The following is an 18389-nucleotide window of genomic DNA, read 5'->3' as shown; positions in this document are numbered from 1 at the left end:
TATGACTTGGACATGTCAATCCTTTGGGCTACTGTTGAGTACAGTATGTACTTCAGATTGTTTCCACTTGGCAAAGCATTTTGGCATGCTTCTGCCTTGTATACACTGAATGACTTAGATTTCAATGGGATTTCTTGTATTTGTGGATAGATAAGGCTCAGTGAGTTGTGGTAGTACTATAATCTGAACCTTCAAAATTCAGCGTGGTCTGTTGGCAGGAATCTGGGCTTTAAAATCAGAATCATGCAATCACAGAATGGCTTGGGTTGGAAGTGACCTCAAATCATCTAGTTCCAACCCCATGCTGTGGGCAAGGTTGCCAACCACTAAAGCAGACAGCAGGTGCAATTAGAAATGTCTACCCATCATCTCTCTAGCTACAATTGTGTTGTGAACAACCAGGATACATATTAATATCCAGCTTCCACAGTTATAGTAGGGTCTTGAAGGATCACCTTTGGCATCAAATAAGGAGCTTGGTTTGGTTTCCCTGTTTCACAGAACTGAATCTACAGAAGGGACCTTACATGATCACCTGCACAACTCTTCTACTTCAAAGAGGAGGCATTTCTCTCATCTAACCTGAAAGAGGACAGAGATCCCCCATCCCCTCCAGGTAATTCATTTTTGTGCTGTTATCCTTACTATTAGGAAATATTTACTAAGCCCAAGTGAACCTTTTCTGTTGCAGTTTAAGTTTATTATTTCTTACAACATTACACTAGCAATATAAAGGTGGCTAATGTCTTTTATATATTTCAAGACTTTATGCTCTTTAATTTTTATCCTCTAGGATGAAGCACTGTTCAGCTTGTGGACAACTTCTTCCTGCTCTGTGAAAACTAATGAAGAAAACTGAACATTAGAACTGAAGGCATACATTCACTGTGCACGAGAGCACACCTCTCCTGAAAAAATATCAGCGGTCTGCTAGCTGGAAAAGGTAGAATACTACATAAGCAATTGTTACATCCTCTACTCTGAGCATCCCCTTTATTTTCCTTTGACATCTCTCCAGCTCACTGTTATCTCTCTTCAAATGTGGTGCCCAAACCTGGGCAGAGTCAGAATTAACCACGACCTTAAGATCATGGGGAATGGGAGAGACAAACTGAAAAAAAAAAAAATAAAAATCTTAGATTCACAAGGCCTGACTGAGTACACATATTTATGGATTCTTTAAATCTATGAATAACCTACTTTAAAAAAGCAAGATGGAGAACAAGTAATTTGACAGAAGTTCTATAGAAAAGCATATGGAAAATACATCAAAGCAAAAGTTACCATGAGTCAACAATACCATGCAGTTTCAATATTAGCAAATATCACAGTGATTTGAATATATGGAAGTACCATCTGCAAAGTTTAGAGTGCAAGGTGCATGAAGCAATTCCTTCTGCACTGTTGAGCAGCGTGACTTTCACTAAAACAGCGTCCACTTTTGAGAGACTAATGCTTTCAACACTCCAACTGGCAGATTTTTCCTTCTATTGGCCAGAAGAAAAACGCTTTTTCTATGTCTGCCTCTCATTTGTAATGTGCTTAGAATAACTTCTTGTTCTTGTTTTATGCTGTGACCTTGCTGATTTTGTACATATATGTTTGTTACTTGTGTGCTTGACCTTACTATGCTGGTCTTGCTTCCTGTCTCTAAATTCACTAAAGATCTAATGACCTGGCAACGCTGATTTCTAGCTGTCCTTCCAGTCCGTTCTCCAAAATAGGACAGTTTGCCTTTGTGCCCTTAGTATTTTTTTAAGGAAATACTTGGTCTTTTAAACTCCTTTATCCAGCCTCCCAGGAGAGCTCGCTTACCAGTTCTCTCAGTTAACTGAGGTCTAAAATACAATTCCTCCCTTCTAACCCAAGAATAGTTAGTACTCTCTTGAAACCCTCTTCCTTACCTCTCTGTCATTGCAATCTGTTCCAGCATTGCAGAACCTGTGTTTGCCTTCCAGTTTCCAGAGATAGACGTCCTCCTAGAAAAACAAACCAGAACCAGAACCAGAACATGAAAATGCATACATTCCTGTCCCATCCTCCCTCATACTGCAGTTCTCGTCCTTGACTTAGTGCTTGTACAGAAGAGGGTGAGGTGAGGTTCTTTCTTGTAGAAATTTTTCCAAATCCTGCCTCAGCAACACTCCATACAGGATATGTTGTTCAAACTCATGAAAGGCTGAATGAGGAATTAGGCAAGCAAATCTCCAAGGAATCTTGAGCACACATCAAGCCCTGTGAATACTTTCTTTCTTTACACCTCAGGCCTAGGAGAGCTGAAATGTCAGGCAAAGGTCTCTGGGATAATCACCCTTGTGTTCTGCAATGGTAGCATCCTCCATCTGTGGAAGAACAACACTCCATGCAAACATCTGACTAAGCAGTTCCACAAATGTCAGCTCTAACACTCTGGGTCTCCGTAAATTTTACTTCAGTGGTACTGGTGTCATAGAAAATACGATTATACACTCTTTTTCCACTGACTTTCCATTGACCTTTCTGTGGCTTACTATGTTTTGGTTTTGGAGAATTTATAATTGCAAAATGGTTACAGTCTCATTAGCTGCAAGTGATGGTTAATTTCCAAAAAAAGGTAGTGTTGCTGGGTTTCACCATCATCCATGACAAGGTGACAATTTTCCTTTCCTTGACCTTAGGCACAGGGCAGACCTTGGACAGCCTGCTGTGACAGCACTATGCAGATAACCCTAGCAGAATTACCTGCTAGAGCAAATCAACAAGCTTACAGGTACACCCAGGGAGAATCTCCACAGTGAAAGAGATTTAGGAGAGAAGTGTGCTGTGTGATCCAGCGCTCTCAACATGTCATTTTGGAAACCCTCTCTCCCAGTGTTCTCACCTCTGTAACATGATGTAGAAAAGACTTTGAACTCGTAAGATTATATAGAGCAATCGTAATACTGATGTCCTGCTCTATAGTAAATCTGAATCATTATAGTCGGCTACCTAGGGTTTCCCTTCACTCTGGTGAGGGACAGCCTGGTGTCCATTTCCATTTATTTTCTGAAGTGGTATGTACAGTTGCTGTGAAATTTAAACGGTCTTTTTAACCCATATTTTAAAAGAGAGGGAGAGGGGCAAAAATTACTCTTGAATAATTGTGTTTTTATACTGTTAGCTCTTGCCTTTTGTTACCTTCACCCAACAACCATCTTCCTACCCTACATTCTAAGCAAAAATATATATTCCTCCTTGAGCTTTGATCATTTTGAGTCCTTTGATGGCTTGTGTTCACCCCTCAGCCTCTCATTTTCTATTGACACGTGAGTCTTTGATTTTGTTCTTCAGTTCTGTAATGGGAAGAGCTATTCTTTACTATCATATAGGTTCAGAAAGTTTCCCTGCACTGGCAGCTGGCATCCAGAATTCCATTATTACTGAGAACTCCTGGAGTGTGATTAGTAACAAAATGACTGAATATCAATGCTCAGAAAATGTACCCAGCGTACCAAATGTAAGCGGTTGATTCACTGGAGAGAAAACCAAACCATAGCCATAGTTTTACAAGGAAATTTGAAATCTTAACTGGGGATGAACCCTCGATCCTGAGCTGAGGAAAGGGTGGAGTGTATAATCTCTCCCCCACTTTCTGCTGCCACATGAGAAGTATTCATGTTTTCTCTTCACCAGTATTACAATGTCAGTCAAATACATTTGGTGGAATTTTAGGCACGTATCACATGCTGCTTATCTGCTGTTTTGTGGTTGGCCCGAGCCACGAGCTAAGTAGGTGTTTGTTAGTAGTGTAAATCTGGAGTCACTGCACTGAAGTCAATGGGAAACTGAACTCAAGCCTTGGGTCATGGGCTGGAAGGAAGTGCATTGAACATCTGGGGCGGGAAGGAATGCATGAGTCACCCTCAGCATCCTCCCTCTGGCAGATGCTCGGTGCAAAGTAAACATAATATGCAGAAATTCTGGTACGCTGTCTGTTGTCAGAAGGAAGAAGTTTTTAAAGCTTATATGTGTGGGTGTAGGTATGGAAAGCCTGGGTAGATTCCATGGCTCACAGATCAAAGAAATTCACTTCATCTGACACATGTGTATTACTTTTGAGGCCGAGATTTGCTATCATAACTAACGATTTTGAGACACCAGTGCGAGTTCTGATATTTTGGGTGCTTTTACCTCTGCCCTCTGACATCATAAGGACTTATTTATACCATAGAAATAATCTATTCAGTCTGATGCCCTGAAGGAAGAGTCCATGATCAGACTGGTTATACCAACCTCCCAAGCTCACTTCCATAAATGGCTCTCTAAATTTAAACAAATACTCTGGCTTAGCAAGTCACTTGGTGGATTTTGCTGTTTTGTGAAGAAGCTTAATTTCTCATTAAGGTGTTTCTTGTTCATGGCTGTTTTTGTATGGAAACATACCTCATTTACCAAACAATTACTTGCACAGCTATATTCCCCAGTGAGATTAGCTTTTAGTGTGACTGCTTTCTTTCCTCAATTATCCCATATTATTTCTGATCACTGCCTGGATGAGAGTGTGGTGGGTGTGAATAATAAACAGGGACAGGGCATGGTCAGCCTAACTGGGTCCTTGTTTCACACAGGGACAGGCTGGGAGCAGACTAAGGACCCAAGGCTGAGTAGGTTGGCAGGAACAGGGAATTTTAATGGACATTTAATACCTTCTTTCCTTTGGCCAATTCGAACTGTTGTTGACCTGATCAGATTTAAAACAACATTTCTCTCACTGGGTTCATATAAGTAGCTGAGTGTCCCACAAGTCCTTCCCAAGAAGTCATTATCTAGCTAATTTAAATACCTCTGTGCTAGGAATCCAACCAGGCAGCTAGAACTGAAAAATGTGTGAGCACATGCTTTTGATTATCTTACTTAACTACATTTGCACCTGAGCTATATGCCCTGCAACTCACAGTGTTGCAGGTCTTAGTTAAGACATGAAATATATCTGGTGATCTGAAGAATGCACTGCTGGAGCTGTCTACTTGTCCTGAATTTTGCAGCTGGGTAAGGAGTGGTATTGCTGGAGAAGTCGTGCTATTTGGCTTTGCTTGTCTATGGTTTGCAGTAAAAAGAAACAGGAGTTTTGTTGAGTTATGTGGTTACATCTTCAATTGAGCTTGACTTGACAATTTGGCCGAGGTTTTAATATTTTCAGACACACCAGTGTTGAGTGTTGCTTTCGTGCCACTCCCTTATTACCCTGCAAAGCAGGGAGGAGCTGTGGGGCACCTGCAGAAATATCTGTCCTCCACTTTGCCCTCCTTTGTATGCTTCAGGGAGCAATCATGCAAAATGCCGATGCAAACCCTGCATGCTGCCCAAATTGAGACAGTCCTTACCTGGTGCTGCATGCTCCTCACGCCCTCCTGTGAGCATGGTGCCATGAGCTCTGGCGTGGGAGGAGACAGGGCATTGCTATAGGTTGGACACTGTAGGACTCCACAAGGTGCAACCAGCTCTGATAAACTTTTCAGCTCCCCAGTGCTGTTGGGACACCCCTCTTGTTTTATTGCTTCCCTTTTTTATTGTGTGTCCAGCTAGGAAGGTGGTGGGTTTGGTTCCCACGGGAAGACACAGGGAGATGGAGGGGTTTACTAAATGGCTGGATATGATGACCCCTTTCGCAAGGAAAGGTGGAAGTGGGAAGTGGTGGTAGAACATGGTTTTTATAGTGGAAATGAAGTGAAGATCAACAACAGATAGAGAAGGGCTTATTTTCTAGTGACAGTGATGGTAACAAGGATGATCAGTGGCAGAAGGATCTGGGTTCAGAGGTGGGAGGAGAACAAAGGGGCCATTTTTTCAAATAAATTAAGTCAGCCTCCTGTTCCTGCCCAGACGCTGAATGAATTGCATCCCCAGCAATGTCTCCCCGCATCTCACCTCGACATAGCCACACACTCACATGTAAGCTTTGTAATTGTTGCCAATTTTCTGGATTCGGATGTCATACTTGGAGTCGATGAATGGCTCAGAGGTGGCGTAGGTCTTTGCCATGGCTATGATGCTGGCTATGTCACGGAAGTCATACTGGTTCTCAACTTTGACCTTGATTGCCAAAATTTCAGCAAAAACATGACAGGTGCAAAAAGAACAGGAATATTTGGTAAGTGGAAGTCATCTCCATGCCTGAATCACACAATGTCAGTTAGCACAGAGTTAAGAACAGAGCAGGAATTGCGTGGTTTAAAGAAAAGGGTTCCTGAGACCAAACTAGACCTGAGCAACCCCTTTCTCCTGCCTCATGCACAAGCCCTGGTGAAGCTGGCATCATGGAGAGAGCTTGAGTTTTGCCCAGATGGCTCCTGCTAATGCTCATTGCTTTTATGATGCTTCAAAAAATTAATTCATCTCTTAAGAAGCATTACTTCATTTAGACATTGGAATGGCTATTTCCCATGTCGAGATGGAGGAAAACTGAGTATTTTGGGTGGTCAGGAAATCACAATCAGTGCCAAGAAATCAAGAGAGTTGGTTGTCTGCCACTTCTAGGCTTAATTTTTCTGGCATTTCACATTGCCCCCTCCCTGACTGTCTTTGAGGAGTGGTACAGGTCTCCTGCTGGAAGCAAGCCCTGAAGGAAAAGGGGGTTTCTGGGGGGAGCCTGTGGTGCCTGGAGAGATCTGTGAGAGCAGGATGGCATGGGTGTGCGCAGGACAGCTGGTGGGGCGTTAGGCTTGAGTCACACTTGGAGATGAGATGGCAAGAACCTATGAAGTGGAGATTTTCTGAGAAGCTCGTTTTTCATGGATTTGTGTTCACTGATGAGGAACACTCTGAAGTTTATCCAAAAAAAAAAAAAAAAAAAAAAAAAAGGGACCGAAACAGTACAAGCTCTAATGATATGTGGTTTGGGAGAGGAGCACTGAACAAGCTGGACGTGGTGGACAACTTCATCTCATTCACACCACCAGCCATAATCTTTAGTCAACTGGCAGAAATCTGCTTTGTGAATCAGAGAAACCAATGCAATTCTTCTTGCTCAGAGCAGGACAGATGCAGGAAGGGTGGATTAAGTGGCAGAACAAGAGAAGCACTGTGTGAAAAGGGTGAACAAGGAAGTGCCTTTCTTTACATATTGCCTATCCTTTGCAGTTTGGTAACATCTTGAGATCACAATTGGGGATTGCAGCCCAGCATTGCTGAGTGCTTGCTTGCAGCAAACAGATGGTCTCTGCCCCAGAAGAGCTCCCCAGTTGCGTCAATGTGTATGTTAAAGGAGGGAGATGCCAGACTGCGTGGAGCCGGCTGAGGGAAACACATGCAATGGCATTTGGTTTTTCTTTGTGAAGAACAAACAAGTTGTTTTACATATCTGCCTTCAGCCATGAGAGGGCAGGAGCCATCTTCACTAGAGAACAGAGAACAAGCTTGTGGCTAACCTGTTGCGCTGTTTGAACAGCTTTGTGCAAGCTCTGCAAGTACCAGAAGCCAAAGATGCCTCCACATCCTGGTGCAAAGAAGATCTTGAGAACTGCACAGGTTGTGGGGAAGGTGAAAAACACAACTAATCTGACCCACGACCATTTCTAGTAGCCTGAACAAAGAGAAAAAGGGCCTAGTGTCTGATTTTCCTCTTGCTGAATGCAGAATACCCCTTGTCCTCTTCCCTTTTTCTGTGGCAAGGGTTGGGCTCCTGCTATTCAGGACTGAATGAGAAATGGAGCAGAAGAAAACTACTGCCATACGGAAGAATGGGGGAAAACTAAGAAAAAAAAGGGAATAAAAAACGGAAAGGGTCAATGTAAACCTTTGTATTTTGTGTGGGAGAGTTGCCTTGCTCTGGGCTGGGCTTTTGCCTCTTATGGGGAGCACTCCAGGCCAGGGAGCCCCAAGTCTGGGCACACCTTGCAAAATCCTGGGGCGGGGGGGAGAGGGCATGCAGCTTGGGCAGTGCCAGGTGCTTTTACTATAGAGATAAGAGTGGCTGGGATGTGTGACATCAAGTGGAGAGTACCACCCTAAGGAGACAGTGGCAGGAAGGACCTGAGAGTGCACGAGGCAGGGGGTTGCTACACTCTTCTAGACCACTTTAGTAATGAGGAAAGACAAAATCCACTACAGAAACGTAGAATAGTTTGAGTCAGAAGGAACCTTTAAAGGCCATCTAACCCAGCTCGCCTGCAATGCACAGGGACACCTACAGCTAGATGAGGTTTCTCAGAAGCCCTCCAGCCTGACTTTGGATGTCTGCAGGAATGGAGCATCCGCCATCTCTCCGTGCAACCTGTGCCAGTGCTTCACTACCTTTATCATTAAAAAAAAAAGAAAAAAAAAGAAAAAAAAAAAGAAAACCTTTTTTCTTATATCCAATCTCCTCTCTTTTAGTTTGTGTATTATGTAATGACCTACTTGGAACGGGGACCTCTGTGGGATCTGACAGAAAGTGCTATGCTTGTACAACAGATGTCTCTGGGCCTTGGTTGAGGCATTTGTGGTCTCAGCCCAGGAGTGTTGGCCCATGAGGCAGAGGAAGGGATGCCATTTCCCCTCGCAGGTTGGAGCTAGACCATCTTGGTGTTGCTATAAAGAAGTTGTATGCTCTTCTCATTAATAGGGTTTCTCCTCAAAAAAGTGGTGTGCTACAGGAAGGAAGGGTGAATTCCTTCCTGCTCTCCATCAGCTCCTCCCTATGGGGAGAGAGAGGATGAACGCGAAGCACATTTTCTCCATGGGACCTGACACAAATTAAGAAATGAACACAGCAGATGATTCCCCTGGCGTTACTGCATTGCACTGTCCCCTGGAAATAGCTTTGCCTTCTTTCCCAGCCAGTGCCACAGACATTCCCATGGGCTTTTCAGAAAAAGTACCTTGCCAGGTCCCCTTCTGGGAGGCCAAAGCCCTGTTTCCCACCAGGCATCAAAATAATCACCACACCAAAGCTGAAATCTGAGCTGCCCCTTGTTAATTGTTAGAGCCAGCCAAATCTGACAAAATAACAACTGTGTCCTGGGTTAATGCTGGCTTAGGCCTGGATGCGGTTATTACTTCATAAACAGGAAGCACTCCAGTTACAGTCAAATTAGATTTATTTTCCTGCCTTATCTATCAAGTCCGCCATTTTATTAGCTTTCTGCTTTTACATTTTTTATAATTCATTTCCTCCAGACTTGTAACTGTTTTACACATTGATAAAGTATTCATTCTTCTAACGGGAGGAAAAAAATCCATGGAAGATAACCAAAGGCAGAATGTACGCAGTGTGACGTCAGAGGGCATCATTTAAGATGGGACTGTTAAAAATGATTATTGATCAAATAGTTATCGATTTACCTAGTAAGAGATAAATCTACTTTCTAAAACGGCAGGCTGGCCACAATGTGGAAGCGAGAAAAGAAGTTGGAAAGAAGTCAGCAGGAAGCTATTTTCTCTTTTTTTTTTTTTTTTTTTTTTTGCACCCTTAGGATAAACGCAATATCCCACTAGCTGCGCAGAGGAGTGCAAACAGCCAGTGCAAATACAGCCCCTGCCCTGCCAGCCTGTTTGCTTAGCTGTGCTGGCTATTTGAGCAGCAATAGGCTCATTCTGCAGCCATCAGCTGCTGTTTGCTGTAGCGTTTTAGTGACCTGTTGTGAAGAGCTTGGGGCAGTGTGTTGACAAATGCCTTTTCTGAGCAAGAAATCTCCCCGGGAGAGTCCCCACTTCCCTTCTGGCTCTCTTCTTCCATGTGGGTGCAGGCAGTGCCCCACCACACTCCTCTGGCTGCGGTAGAGCAGGACCTGGATCCCCAGGGATATCTTCACACAGGTGGGTCCTACTCTCTGCCTAGCAGTGGCCCTTCAGAAGAAGATACTGCGCCCATCCCCATCTGCAGCTTTCCCAACAGGCATTGATCTAGCTCTTCCTGAGCAGAACTGGGCAAAAACTTCATGGATTCATAGAATTGTTTGAGTTGGAAGGAACCCATAAAGGTCATCAAATTGAACTCCCCTGCAATGAACAGGGACACCTACAGCTAGAGCAGGGTACTCAGAGCCCCTCCAGCCTGACCTTGGATGTCTCCAGGGATGGAGCATTCTTGGTCAACCTGTTCAGTTTACTACCCTTATAATAAAAACTTTCTTTTTTTTGTATCCAATCTAAATCTCTCCTCTTTTAGTTTGAACCCTTTTCCTATCACAAGAAACCCTGAGAAAGTGTGTCTCCTTCCATCTTACAGCCCCCCTTTAGATATTGAAAGGCTTCTAAACTTCTACTGCCTCAGTCTTCAGGCCCCAAATCTCCTCCCTGCTTCTTGTATACCCCACATCTTTCTGCACACCATCATTCTAGGGCTGTGGCCTTCTTCTCTCATCTTCAATCTAAGCACCGCAGGTATTGCCTCACTGCGCCCTTTTGCTTTCATTAGTGATGTGGCCACATGAAAAAATAATCGTCAGTTGGCTGGAGTGTCAGAATTACAGTAGTTTGCAAGGGCTGCCCTTGCTTTGCCTCGCCTCATCAAGTGCCATCCAGAGTTTGCTCAGTCTCACTGGTTAAACCCACACCACTGGGGACATGGCTTGCATATGCAGTTTCTCTGTCCAAACTGGGTTTAGTGGCAGGTTGAGCTGCAAGGTGAATGTCCTAATCTGAGCCTTGGCTCTGTGGTGTTTAACTGAGTCCTAATAGGCTTGTGAAAATGCAAGCTCTGACTGCTTTCCTTCATAGAAGCTGCCCTGGCCACATGGAACTTGGGAGTTTTCATCCACCTTGACCTGCACGTTGCCCCTCTGCAGTGACTGTGCCTTTTTGGGACAGCTGGCTCTGCACGGAGGGCTTCCTGCCTCTCTGCTTCCCTCTTCCCCGTATCACACCCCCCTTCTCAGCAGATGCTCGAGCCAACTGACACACATTTAGGCCTAACCAAATGCGGTTTGCCCTTTGACCCACCTCAAAATAATAAAGATATACTAAAGTCTTCACTTCCTTATTATTCTCAAACTGAAGCTTTCCGAGTGTTATACTGTCTCTACTACATCCAGTCTTATAATCCCTATTAACTTTCCAATGAATAGCTGCTCTCAACCACGGGTCTTGGCAGCTCTGGACCCCAGTATCCTGGCTCAGTCACCACTTTCTGCATCCAGCGACAGGTTCCAGACTGCTGTGCAAGAAACGAGGAGGATGCTTTTGCTATTTTCAAGACGGGTGGTACCTCCTCACTCATGAGTCAGTGGGGACACAGTGATTGGGCTTCTCTGTTCTGAATGTTACATGTCATTATTTGCCCTCTGTGAAAGAAAATATTTGTTCCTTGACAAACCAAGGCAGCCCTTTCCCCTTCCTTTCCTCTTTAGTGCATTGGATTTTCAAAGCTTTCACTTTTAGAACATTCTATTTCCAGTCCCGAGAGAGACAAGGTGATGAGCTGTCCTTCCTGATAAAAAGCTTGTGGTATTTTTACATTACATAGTGGCTCTGTTTAGTTTGTGCTATATTTATATCAGAAAAAAAAAAAAAAAAAGAGAGAGAAAAAAAAAAGAAAAAAGAGAGAGAAGTCTTTCCCATCCAGTAAGAGAGAAAATAACTCTGACCACATTATTATGAACAACAAGTTTTTCTTCTGCAGTGTAATAAATTCATCTGAGCCAGGATTTGTACTGGAGGAAGCGTTTTCATAATTATGGGGCAGGGATAGAGAGGAGGTGACTCTTAAACTGGCTTAATTAGAGAGATCTAAAAATAAAACAGAAGTAGCAATATATGTATATATTTATTAAATTTATATAAATATATGTAAAGCCACACGAATAGAAACTGTTTTTCCTCTCTTTGCAGATCTGGCAGTTGTCTCTTTCTCATGATCTGATCAGGAAGAGGTGAAGAGGCTCTTTGAGTGACTTTGTAGTGCTGGGCTCTGTTCCTAGGGCACTTCGGGGTCATGTTAACATACAAATGCCAGATATTAACACACTCAGAGCTTTATTTCTTCCAGTGAGCTCTGGCATTACAAGATCTGGAGTCAGGAATAAGTACTACTTCTTTCTCACTGTAGCACTCTTCAACAGAGACCCCCCAACCACATCTAGGATAGATAGGCTCGAACTTCACAATGCTTCAAAATGCCTTGACCTCTTGTGAATTGCTGGGTGAACAACAGTTCAGTGCAACACGAGGAAGCACTGTGAACAAAAGTTCAGTGCAACACAAGGAAACACTGCTCCCAGCATCCATCTGCGATTTTCCTGGAAAAGGTATTGTTGAGGAGCTTAAATACAGCTTGAGAAAGCTGTTCACTGACTTCACTGTAAACCATCACCTAAGTATTATTTCTGATATTGCATCTGTACCAATACGGTATTGGACTAACAGTACACAGAATACTTGCTACAGTTTTCCAGTGCCCGTAAGATAAGGGGTGACTTCAAATTTTGGGAGGGGGTTAATCACAGTCATGCGAGGGGCTGAGAAGCATTTATCCAGCTTTTAGATAAATAAATTGCCTGGAGCCCTTTCTTCTCTCTTGATGAAGGCTATTCCTGGTGCCCCTGCTCAAGTCAACACAGAGGCTGTTGCTTCTGGATTTCACAATAGAAATTATAAGGAATGCTTTTTATTCTGGTTTTCTTTTCTTCATCTCCAACTCACACCTCTTGTGCACAAATCACTTGGCAAGAACAGTCCTGTCACTGCTGGTGTACTGTCACCCCTCTTGGTTCTGACTTTTTATGCTGACTACTCTTCTTTCAAGATAAAATGATCAGAGCCTATTTCTTACAAGTCCTAATGCAGCTACTTTCCTTTTTACATTTAAGGATTCCCTGCTCAGCTCTTTCACTAAAAAATGTGGTGAATTAATTTATAAAAAATGCTTCGAAAACATAGGATATTTGAAAATGAAAGTCTGACTATTACATGCTCTTTCTAGACAGTATCACAACATAATCAGCAGTCAGTACTTTTTACAGTGCCATGAGCCTTATTAGCATGAATTAGCAGTAAGCATCAGGTAATCACTATGGCACTCTGGTCTGTAACAGAGAAAATGAGGAACTATGAAATGACACAAATATATCCCCACAAGTCAAGTAGAGCTGGCTGGGGAAGAAGCCTTCTCTTTGTCTGGCTCCTGGCCTCTACCTCAGTACAAATAAAGAAAAACAGTGTATGGACTTCCCGTCTTTCCCGTCTTTTTTCATAGTCTTGGTGCCTCCCATTATATGTGATTTTATCATTAATAAAAAAAAAGTAAGCACTTCCTTGACAATTTCTCCTGGTAATGAGATTGTAATCTGAATGCTCACATCCTTTGAAGCACCCATTACAGGTACAGGTACATGGCTCTCTATCTTGGCATCGTTTGCTACAGTAAGCACTATTTTTAATGCACGAATGTGTACTTTGGCTAATAGGTTGTTTATTTTATCCTTTGTTTCTTCGGTCACTGCTTTTACATAAAACATGACCTGATGCTGATGCTATATTAACTTTTACTTTCTTACTCTCATCCAAACCAAGAGCAAACCTCTCTCTTCCTATGTATATTTCAGAGATAATGTCCTGCTGTTTCTTTCTGTCATCTTTACTTCTAAAGACCAAGAAATCTTTTATCTCTCTCTCTAATTTTTCTATTATTCTCTATAACCTCCTTATTATCACTGATTATTACTTATACGTTATGATGGTTAAAATCATCATGTCTCCAGGGAACATTTCTCTTCTGAGTTACTTAAAAGGACATTTACATTTGATTATTCTTATTTATTTCTCTATATTTTTACCTCTAGGTGCTACTTTTTCAGTAAGCCCATAGTTCTGCTTATCTGTATTTCTGTCATTTTCTGTTTTTTTTTTTCCTGTCAGTCCTGTCTTGAACTCTATGGTCTTAAAAATAAAACAAAACAAATTCTAAACCATTCTAAGCCATAGTATTCTAAACCAACTGACTGACTTGTTCTTCCCTCTCTCTTTTCTCTTTTTTTCTCAATGCAATGAAATGAAACAGGACTTCAAGAAAACTAATTTAATCAGCCTCAACTTACCTTCAGGCTGTTTGTGGCTGGAGAAGAGTCCAAACCAAAACCATAAGGTCAACAGCCCTTCCTTCCTGTACCTTCCCCATTAACTAAAGAGACAAGTGCCCAATGCCACATCCAGACTTTGCTACTAGTCCCTACATTTCATAATAGACAAAAATAAACTTGGCTTCAGACCAGTTCTTTCTTCTAGGATGCCGGGTCTCAACAAATCTGCATTTGGAATGATTTCCTATGTAACTCCCTTGTACCACTGCATATAATTGAGCCTGCACTTTGAAAAGAAACTCTTTTTCTCTATAGCTTGCGACAGCAAAAACCAAGATTATTGAAGAGTAAAATGGAAGAGAAAATGAGAGGTGGAAGAAGATCTGCGGTGGTGCAGAAGACAACAGCTTTTGAGGAGTGTTTTGTCTGCAAACACTGCTCAGGGTGGGATACTTTCCTTTGATTCTTTCCTCATCTCTGTAGCCACCCAAGAGTCTGTGTTGCAAAGAAAGACACATGAATCCCTCCCTACAGATGAAATTGTGTAGTGGTCAGAGAGACCCAGAATTGCAGCAGGACTAAGAAACTCTTACAGGGCCTCAGAGAACTTGAAGCCTTTCATCAGGGAGAGTCTTCTTCCTCCAATTCTATCCCGTTAGGAGTTTGCTAATGAAATCCTTCTTGGGGACATGTTCAGCAGCTCGCACTGCAAGCAGCTCAAAGCTGTCTGCATGCAAGTAGTCTAATTCAATGACACCTCTGCCTGTTTAAAATACGAAACACCAATATTTTGACAAACTTTTCCTGCTTATTTAAATGTTTGCTCTTTGATGCTGAAGGCCACCTCCACCACTTGCCCAGGGATCTGAGCCCACTTCCGCTCCAGCAGCTAACATCCACACATGGGAATGCTGCTGCAACCAAAGCAAGGATGATCATGAGAGCTTCTGTGCGTGATTCAGAAAGCTAGAAAGCACTTTTGTTTACAGATTGCAAGCAAACAGGCTGTACCAGGCTTAGGTATGGTGTACTTATGTATACTTTTCAGGCAAACAGTGTGAGGCAGGGAGAAGAAAGGTCTGCTCTAGGAAAGTGCTGTGACGGATATCAGTTACAAAGTTCATGTGCCACTCATTTGGATTCAGAGATGATGCATCAGAATTCCCTAACTCTGAACAGATCATGTTTTGGACAGACAGAAGATGCTTTTTTTAAAGAGGCACATGAAAGAAACAGGAGGCGAAAGTGCAGCAGAGACATACTGGACATGCCTTGCTGAAAAGGGAGACCAGGCATCCCCAGAAACAGGGGCTGGCAATTCACTGGAGGAATAAAGATCCCAGTGAGCCTGGGAAAAACAAACAGGTCCTTCTGGGGAGCGAGCTGTTTTTCAGGATTCCTTGGCAGGCAACCAGCCACTCTGCTTTGTAAGGTCTTGTTCTTCCTTGCAAGGAGGAAAAAAATAGCTGAAGGGCTCCCACTTTATTGAATAAGGTCATCGTATGCTCTCAAAAGGACCAGCGCTGCTGTACCTCATTGTGAGAGCTATGGGGTGTAGCTGCACATTGCAGGTGCTTGAATAAACAACATCACTACTTTTGGGAGAGCAGTAAATGTATAAAAGACAAGCTGAATGGCTCCTGCCTGGCCAGCCTTCCCCCCACTCTTCTGAACCCTCTCCCACACTCTGGCAGCCTCCAGACTGACACCACTGCCTGGCTTTGTGCGTGACAGCAGCAGGAGGCCTTTTCTCCCACAGGAACAGCCAGTGCCACTCAGATAGGCTGTGGGAAGGTTTAACTCCCTGCTGGCTGATTGCACGCGAGGAGGCTGTGCCACACAGATATCTCTTTCCTGAACTACATGTATTTTTTCCTTTACTTACCTTCCCCATTCCGGCATGAGCATGTCCCAGCTTGACCACTACAGGGAAATTCGGAGTTGTGAGCTGAAAGACAGAAGAAGGAACTCATTAGTCTTTATTTCCAGCCATTGTATTTGAAATAGTTTACTTTCATTTGGTTGCTTTTATCCCCCGCCTAGATGCTGATGGGAAGATAAACAGGTCCAATAAAGACTGCTCAGGTGGCAGCACAATAAGCAAGTGGCTCTTTGCTGGGACACACGTGGTCGGAAACAGAGGACAGGCAGAACTCTACAGATCTGATCCTCTTTTGCTGCGTGATAACATTAACTTCTAAAACCGTTTTTTCTCCCCCACCGTGTACATGTGGATATGCATGTGTGTGTTATGTGCATGTAAAAAACTCCACCTGCCAGTGAATACACGAGCACTTTCAGATGCTGAAAGCATTTGAATTCTAAGAAAGATGAGGATTGTTGCTCTTTTCATACAGATTGCTTTGGCCTTTAGCGTGAGTGTGAGCAGTCCCTCTGCAGCTCCTGTTCCCCTCCCTCCAGCAGTGGTGGGGGAAGGAGAGGGGAATAGGGGCCAGCTCTCGGGTATAACTCACAAAGTCCATCTATTCATAAAGCCTCTCCCTTTCTCCTCTAAATTAGGGGTGGGTGTAGGGAATAAAAGAGAACAAAGAAGGGTTGGGATCAGCAATAAAAATAGAAAAAAATTATGTCATGTCTTCACTCTGGCTCTTGTGGAGTTTACATTGGGTAGGGTCCTGCCATCTGAGCCAGGCAAGTGCATCTTAATGTACATGTGGGATTTTACTTGGACAGAGCAGAAGTATCCTCTCTGCCTCCTGTTCCCCAGTTCGTGCAGGGATTCACTTGTAGGGACTGGCTGAGAGCTGGGTGGACATAGGAAGTGCCTGTACCAGGAGAGCGACCAGGTCTATCTGATCTATCTACTATCCCTTTGATACCTAACACATTAATTTTTATTGCATATTTTTATTTGCTTTCTTGGGAGGTTCTCTAAAAGGAACTTCAGTCTACCTAAATACCTGAAGCACTGAGCTCTATTCATCAAGCAGTTAACCTGGAGATCCGGAGTTGAGTTTTGACAGATAAATGGTTCTCCTATTTATTTAACTTTGAGAACAGATAAACAAACTGTTCTTGTGCTAATTACCAATTGTCTGTATGGACAGGCAGGCACTACGCCCTAAAGATAGCATGGTGCTGCTGTCTCCATCTGCGACAGTCTGCTATAAATAACAAAATTAGTAACCAGTGCTGATGTTTTGCTGTTCAGCTGCCTATGTAAAGAAATGTCATGGGAGAGGGTAACAGTGAGTGCATCACACTCTCGGACAACCCATGTCACTTGTGGAGGCATTCTTCAGGCAGAAAGCTGAAGGCTGTACCTCAAGTGCTGTGTTCAGTGATGTGACCCTCACTACATGAAAGTCATGGAGGCTTTAGAGCTTGACCAGAGAAGGGCAGCAGAGCTGAGAGGGGTCCAGAGCACAAGTTTTAATGGGGAGTGGCTGAGGGAGCTGGAGTTGTTCAGTTGGGAGAAGAGGAGGCTCAGGGGAGACCTCAGTTCTCTCTGAAAGGAGGTTGCACTGACATGGGGGTCGGCCTCTTCTCCCAGATAACAGTGATAGGACAAGAAGGAATGGCCTCAAGTTGTACCAGGGGAGGCTCAGGTTGGATATTAGGAAAAATTTATTCTCAGAAAGAGCAGTGCTGCAGTGGCACAGGCTACCCAGGGAAGTGGTGGGGTCACTGTCCCTGGAGGTGTTCAGGAACGACGTGGATGTGGCAGTGTGGTTAGTGGGCATGGTGGGGATGGGTTGGTGGTTAGACTAAGTGATCTTGAGTGGTCTTTCCAGCCTTAATGATTCTATGGTTCTACTCCACTTCATGAATGAAAGGAACCCTCAGCAGCAATATTCCATAGTGCTGGCACAGGCCGGCAGTCCTGTGACAGGAGACCCTGACAGGAAGCCTTCCTGCAGCCCCGTAGTTAAGATAAGCATATGTCCAGGAACATGAGTTTACTCTCTATTTCTCCTTTGCCTCTCTAAATTATTGTAAGAACTTGAAACTTTATTAGCTGCTGGCACCTGTGAGTCAAAGAGGGCTGCACCTGAGGATAGGATGAACCATGCCAGACTTTTAGCTCTGGAAGATGAAAGGGAGCCCAGCAGCCAGGGCACCCGCTTGTTTGGGCTCAGGGAGACCTGGCCTGTTTCCCAGCTCTGTCATCTGTGCCCCGTGCATATTATTTGAGCCAAAGGTGATGACTGTTCCCAGCACGCAGGAAAAGCAGGCCACAAGTTTCATGCCCCTGGCAAGGGGACGAAGAAGTGCGCGAAATAGATAACGCGGTATCGTCAGCTCCAAGCAGTGAGGCAGGAAGCCATGTCTCTGATGTCCCAGCTGTGTGCCCTACCTGCAGGGTTCTGTTGAGGGAGCCTGGCCCAAGCACAGGGCCTGGGAGTGGGAAGCATCTGTTTTCCTGTGTACATGCAAAGAGAGTCTGGGATCCAATAAACAACCCAAGTTTCATGC

General features: G+C 43.7%; 1 protein-coding gene across 1 annotated transcript in view; it reads right to left on the bottom strand.

Annotated features, from left to right (window-relative positions):
• Positions 1 to 18389, bottom strand: part of SYN3 (synapsin III) — a 202139-nt gene that overhangs the window by 18021 nt on the left and 165729 nt on the right. Inside the window, exons 7-9 of the mRNA XM_019611443.3 lie at positions 15838 to 15900; positions 5909 to 6051; positions 1905 to 1979 (exon numbers count right to left, since the gene is read on the bottom strand). Coding sequence (XP_019466988.2) covers positions 1905 to 1979; positions 5909 to 6051; positions 15838 to 15900 — 281 coding nt within the window. The remainder of the gene's footprint in view (positions 1 to 1904; positions 1980 to 5908; positions 6052 to 15837; positions 15901 to 18389) is intronic.

Source organism: Meleagris gallopavo, chromosome 1 (genome assembly GCF_905368555.1).
Source record: "Meleagris gallopavo chromosome 1, MGAL_WU_HG_1.1, whole genome shotgun sequence".
Taxonomy (NCBI): Eukaryota; Metazoa; Chordata; class Aves; order Galliformes; family Phasianidae; genus Meleagris; species Meleagris gallopavo.
Note: the sequence above shows the minus strand (reverse complement) of the source record. Positions and strands in the feature narration are given on the sequence as shown.